Genomic DNA, 6282 nt, shown 5'->3' on the forward strand with positions numbered 1-6282 from the left:
TGTGAATTACCTGAACTAGATGTATCTATGTGTATGTGAATAATAGATTAATAAGTTATTTGAGTTTATTGCAAGATTAGAGCTATGGCTGGTAGAGGTAGACATGCTGGTGCTACAAATGAACTCCTGGAGCGCATGACCCAAGTCTTAGAGACTTTGGTACATAGCCAAGAGGTTGAACCAACCGAGTATAGAAGACTGTCTTCTTTTACTAGGCATAACCCTCCAAAATTTGAGGGAAAGTTTGATCCTGAGGGAGCTCAGAGGTGGATAGCAAATATGGAGAATATTTTCCATGCCATGCGATGTAGAGAGGAGCATAAGGTAACTTATGCTACTTATATGCTGAATGGAGAAGTTGAGGACTAGTGGAGATTTGGTAGTCAAATTCTACTGCAAGAAGATGGTTATATTCCTTGGGAGACATTCAAGGAAAGCTCCTAGGAAATTATTTCCCTAGAGATTTAAAGAAACAGAAGGCTAGAGAGTTCCTTGAGTTGAAACAAGGAAACATGTCTGTAGGTGAATATGTTGCTAAATTTCATGAATTGATGAAATACTGGTCTGACTATCAACATGATGATGGAGAGGAAGATCATGGTGCTCAATTTGAGCATGGGCTGAGGCTAAATATTCAAGCTGTCGTTAGTGTATTCCAGCTCACAAATTTACCAACTCTAGTGAGTAAATGTAGAATATTTAAAGCTCATACTAAGGGTAAGACGGTGGATACTAGAATTGGTGGTCCTATGAGGCAAGACTAAAGGCCTTCAAGATTTTCTAGAGGACCTTACTCTAGTCCAAATCAGTCTCAAGTGAAAGGGACCATATCTCAAGAAGATAGTAGTGGTGGTTCTAGTTCTTTCAGAAGGCCACTAAAATGTTTTAAGTATGGTGGACCTCCTATTAAAAGAAATTATCCTTAACTTCCACCAACATGTGACATTTGTGGGAAAATGGGACACTCTGCAAGTGTTTGTTAGTCTGCTCCACAAAAGAGTGGAAGCATGAGTGTGGTACAAAGACTTGAATCTAGAGCAAGCACTGAAACAAAGCCAAATATGAAAGGCAAAGTTTTTGCTATGAGTGGAGCTGGGGCTTCAAAATTAGAGGAGTATATTAGAGGTAAATGTATCATAAAAGATCGACTTTTAGATGTGTTGTTTGATTATGGTGCTACTCATTCCTTTATTTTTGTAGATTGTATGAGATGTCTAGAATTACTTGTATCTGAATTGTCTTGTGATGTTATTGTATCTACTCCTACGGGTAAGCCCGTAGCAACTTCTTATGTGTGTTTAGGTTATCCTCTGATGGTACATGGTAGGATTTTTAGTATAGATTTGATTTGTTTACCTCTTTCCCAACTTAATGTAATTTTGGGAATGGATTTGTTGTCATCTAACCATGTTCTATTGGACTGTAAAGAGAAAGTTTTGATTTTTGGCACTAAAGTATCAAAAAGTGCTAGACTCTTAAATCCAGATCCGTTGGGAAATGTAATGAGTGCTAAGGCTTTCATGGTTCTATTTTCAATTGAGACTAAAAAGGAAATGAAACCTGAGTATATCCCAGTGGTGAGAGATTTTTTAGAAGTTTTCCCTGATGATATTACTGAATTGCCACCGGAAAGAGAGATTGAGTTTACTATTGATCTCATTCCGAGAGCAAATCGTATTTCTGTTGCACCATATAAGATGTCACCAGTGGAGTTGGCTGAGGTAATGAAATATGTAGAAGAATTATTGCAGAAAAGGTTTGTAAGGCCAAGTGTGTCACCTTGGGGAGCACATATTCTTTTGGTGAAAAAGAAAGATGGGAGTATGAGGATGTGTGTTGATTATAGGCAGTTGAATAAGGTAACAATAAAGAACAAGTATCCTCTTCCTCGAATTGATGACTTGATGGATCAGTTACGAGGAGTTTTCGTATTTTCAAAGATTGATTTGCGATCTGGTTATCATCATATCAGAGTTAAGAATGAGGATATCTCCATGACAACATTTAGAACCCGCTATGGCCACTATGAGTATCTAGTTATGCCATTTGGTGTGACTAATGCTCCTACAGTATTCATGGACTACATGAATAGAATTTTCTATGAGTTTTTGGATAAATTTATTGTATATGTATAGATGATATTCTGATTTATTCAAAGACTCATGAAGAACATGCAGAACACTTGACAATTATTTTGCAGATATTAAGAGAAATACAGTTGTATGCAAAATTCTTTAAGTGTGAATTTTGGCTAACACAAATCCAATTTTTTGGCAATGTGGTATCGAAAGATGGCATTATGATGGATCTAGTAAAGGTGGAGGCAGTGGCTCAATGGCCAAGGCCTACCAATCCAACATAAATTTGCAGTTTTCTAGGACTAGCTGGCTATTATAGGAAATTCATTGAAGGATTTTCTAAAATAGCTTTTCCTTCGACGAAGTTAATAAGAAAAGAAAATGAGTTTGTGTGGAGTGAAGAGTGTGAAGCTAGTTTCCAAAAGCTGAAAGAAAAGTTAACATCTGCCCTGTCTTAGTTTTTCCTAATCCAGAACAGAAGTTCGATGTGTATTGTGATGCATCTGGGCAAAGGCTTAGTTGTGTCTTAATGCAGGATAGAAGGGTAGTTGCTTATGCTTCGAGGCAGTGCAACCTCATGAAGTTAATTATCCTACTCATGACCTAGAATTATTCGTGGTGGTTTTTGCTCTTAAGATATGGAGACATTATCTATTTGGGGTGAGATTTGAGGTGTTTAGTGATCACAAGAGTTTGAAGTACTTGTTTGATCAGAAAGAACTAAATATAAGGCAGAGAAGGTAGATGGAATTTTTGAAGGATTATGATTTTACATTGTCTTGCCATCCTAGGAAGGCAAATGTGGTTGATGATGCTTTAAGTAGGAAGTCCTTGCATATGGCAAGTATGATGGTGAAAGAATTAGAATTGATTGAGAAGTTCTAGGATATGAACTTGGCAGTGGAGGTACGACCTCAGAGTCTGTATCTGGGGACTATGACAATCAAGAATGGTTTCTTAGTTGGGGTTCGTGATGCCTAACAAGAAGATGTGTTCTTGCAGGAAATGATGAGGCAGAAGGGTGAAGGAAAGGATTTGGAGTTCCATTGTGATGCAAATGGATTGATTAAGTTCAAGAACTGTGTGTGTATTCCTTCCAATGATGAACTTATGCAGATGATACTTGAGAAAGCTCATAAAAGTAGAATGAGTTTTCATCCTGGTGCAACAAAAATGTATCAAGACCTCTGTAAGAATTTTTGGTGGAATAGAATGAAGAAGGATGTGGCTGAGTATGTAGCAAAGTGATTAACTTGTCAAAAGACAAAGGTAGAACATCAACGTTCACCTGGGATGTTGCAGCCATTGGAGATTCTTGAGTGGAAGTGAGATAGTATTTCTATGGATTTTATGTGTGGTTTGCTAAGAACTAGAGTAATCGTGATGCAATTTGGGTGATAGTAGATAAATTGACTAAAGCAGCTTATTTTCTTTCCATTAATATGAAGTACAAGTTGGAGAAGCTAGTAGATATGTATGTAAGAGAGATAGTCAGATTGCATGGAGTGCCAACTAGTGTTGTGTCAGACAGAGATCCAAGGTTTACATCAAGATTTTGGGAGAGTCTACAGAAAGCCTTGGGCACTAAGTTAAAACTTAGTTTAGCTTATCATCCACAAACTAATGGTTAGACTGAAAGAACAATACAGTCCTTGGAGAATTTGTTGAGAGCTTGTGTGACGGAACAACAAGGAGCTTGGGAGGAATTCTACCTTTGGTGGAATTCACGTATAATAACAATTATCATGTAAGCATTGGAATGGCTCCATTTGAGGCTCTGTATGGAAGGAAGTGTAGAACGCCTTTGTGTTGGTATGAAACTGGAGAGGCGATCCTATATGCACCAGATATGGTTCAAAAGCAACATGAGCAAATCAAATTGATCACAGAAAAAATGAAAATAGCACAAGATAGGCAAAGAAGTTATTATGATAAGAGGAGAAAACCTTTGGAGTTTTAAGTGAGTGATCATGTGTTTTTGAAAGTTTCACCCGTGACTGGAGTTAGAAGACCTCTAAAATCCAGGAAGTTGTCTCCTAAGTTTATTGGGTCATTTGAAGTGCTATGTAAAGTTGGTCTTGTTGCTTATGAGATTGCTTTACCTCCAAATCTCTCAAACTTGCATTCTGTATTTCATGTATCTCAGCTTAGAAAGTATATTCCTGACCCTACTCATGTGATAGAACTTGATCCTATTCAAGTGAGAGAGAATTTGTCATATGATGTACAACCGGTGAAAATTGTTGATCGTCATGTTAAGAAATTAAGGGGTAAGGATATTTCACTAGTTAAAGTAATATGGAATACTAATGATGATGGAGACACCACATGAGAAACTGAGAATAAGATGAGAGAATTATATCCTGATCTTTTTGAAATTTAGCAAACTTCGGGAATGAAATTCCTTAAAAGAGGGGAGAATTGTAACATACTACACTTTGATTTAAATAAAATGAGATTTATTAAAGTATAATTAGAATAGATTTGGAAGGAATTTATATTTAAAAAAAAATGATGACATCATCAGTGAAGTCATGCTGATGTCATGTACGTATACAGTCAATGTATAGTACGCGTACAGTGTTTCCGATATGAACAGTAAGGCAGTGAACAATAAATTTTGAAAATTTTCTACAAAAAGGGGCTTTTACATGAAATTTTTATTTCTTCACTCCTATTTCACTCCTATCCAAGGTTCTCAAAGGTTCCAATGCTATATCTCACCATTTTCTCTCATACTAAATCCCCTTAAACTTAGATTTCTCTTCAGATCTGTGATTCTACGTCCATTCTAAAGGATTTCAAGTAAGTTTCTCTAAGTTTAAAGTTAGATTTATCGTTCGTTTCTCCTCTTCTTCATTTTCTTATAGATGTTCATGGTGTTCTTACGAAAAACTTTGTTCTAGAGTTAAATCTTCGGTTAAATCTTTGTAAAAGCTCTATTTTGAGGTAAGGGGTCTCTACTTTATCATTTTGTTATGTTTATTACTTGTATTCTCATAGATCTTGTCATATATAAGATTATATGTGGAATAATCCTTGTTTTATGAAAAATAATTAGTGAAAACTGAGAATAATTGGTTGTTTATTTGATTTTATGATGAATACATGGCGAAAATGTGTTATTATGTTCAAATAGTGCATGATAAGGTATATTGAGGATGGTTGATATGATTTTATGATTTTGTGATATGAAATATACAAAGAGATGGATGCTTCATGTTTGAATATATTGTGGTTAATGTAAAAATGATGTGTATTATGAATACCATGGTTTGATGTATATGATGAAAATTATGTGTAAAATTAATGAAAAATATGTGTGAACATGAGAAATGGCATATGTGAACATGTGAATATACTCGAAAGAGTATGAGATAGAAAAGGATATGATGTAAATAGTTTCAGAGATACATTGGGAGAGTGGAAGATGGAGACGATATGAGATATCTTAGAAAAATGCAGGTTGGAAAAATGCAGGGTGGTAAGTGACATTCGGGGTCGTGCACATAATATTGTGTAGGAATGCACCACATAGTCGCACGCTCGTTTCCCAACTTGACTCATGACAATTACCTTTACCAAGGGGTTGTTTATTGCGTACGCTGTATCCGTATTGCATTGGCCATTCGAAGACTATTTACATGGATGTGTAAGACCTCGGAATAGAGGCATCAAATAACTATGGCCACAAGATGCGGTAAGCGCAGGTAAAAGAAAAAGAAATTGTGAATCTATGGAATATAATATGTGTTTATGTGTTGAGATGAGAACTTGCTTTATATGACACTATGATATATAATACCATGATGTTTTCTTTAATCGTGATAAGATGTGTTTTATGATGAATATGTGTTATGTATGAGTGGTAGGGTAGAGACTCACCCTTACACAATATTTTCAGGAAACCAAGACGAGTAGTACTAGGCTCACAGTGCATGGATGGATGAGAACAGCTATAGGACTTAGTTATTTTGAGTCATGTAATGGATATTTTCAATTCTATAGCATTCTTTTGGAACAGTTGTAAAACTACTATTTCTTTTTGTTGCAGATGAAAATTTTAGAATCTTTGTTTTTCTAAAGTACTTATGAATTAATGAAATTTTACTCTATGAACATTATATCATTTCATTGTTCTTTCCCATTAGAGAGTTTTTTTTTAAAGAAATTTACTTTACCATTTAAATTTTTATGAAAATTT

The 6282-nt window shown here is 35.5% G+C and overlaps 1 protein-coding gene across 1 annotated transcript; it reads left to right on the forward strand.

Moving 5' to 3' along the window:
• Positions 1 to 3520: 3520 nt before the first annotated feature.
• Positions 3521 to 4410, forward strand: LOC113849596. Its single transcript, XM_027479605.1, has 2 exons — positions 3521 to 3704; positions 4064 to 4410. Exons 1-2 carry the CDS (start codon positions 3521 to 3523, stop codon positions 4408 to 4410), a joined length of 531 nt encoding a protein of 176 aa, XP_027335406.1.
• Positions 4411 to 6282: the final 1872 nt, after the last annotated feature.

This window comes from Abrus precatorius, unplaced genomic scaffold, assembly GCF_003935025.1.
Source record: "Abrus precatorius isolate BTA unplaced genomic scaffold, Abrus_2018 Scaffold9, whole genome shotgun sequence".
Classification (NCBI taxonomy): Eukaryota; Viridiplantae; Streptophyta; class Magnoliopsida; order Fabales; family Fabaceae; genus Abrus; species Abrus precatorius.

Excerpts from the sequence above, each read along its gene's own strand:
- LOC113849596 (XM_027479605.1), top strand. The coding sequence starts at position 3,521 with ATGAAGTACAAGTTGGAGAAGCTAGTAGATATGTATGTAAGAGAGATA. Across the intron at positions 3,705-4,063 it reads TTATCATCCACAAACTAATG|TTTCACCCGTGACTGGAGTT; the intron begins GTTAGACTGAAA and ends TGTTTTTGAAAG.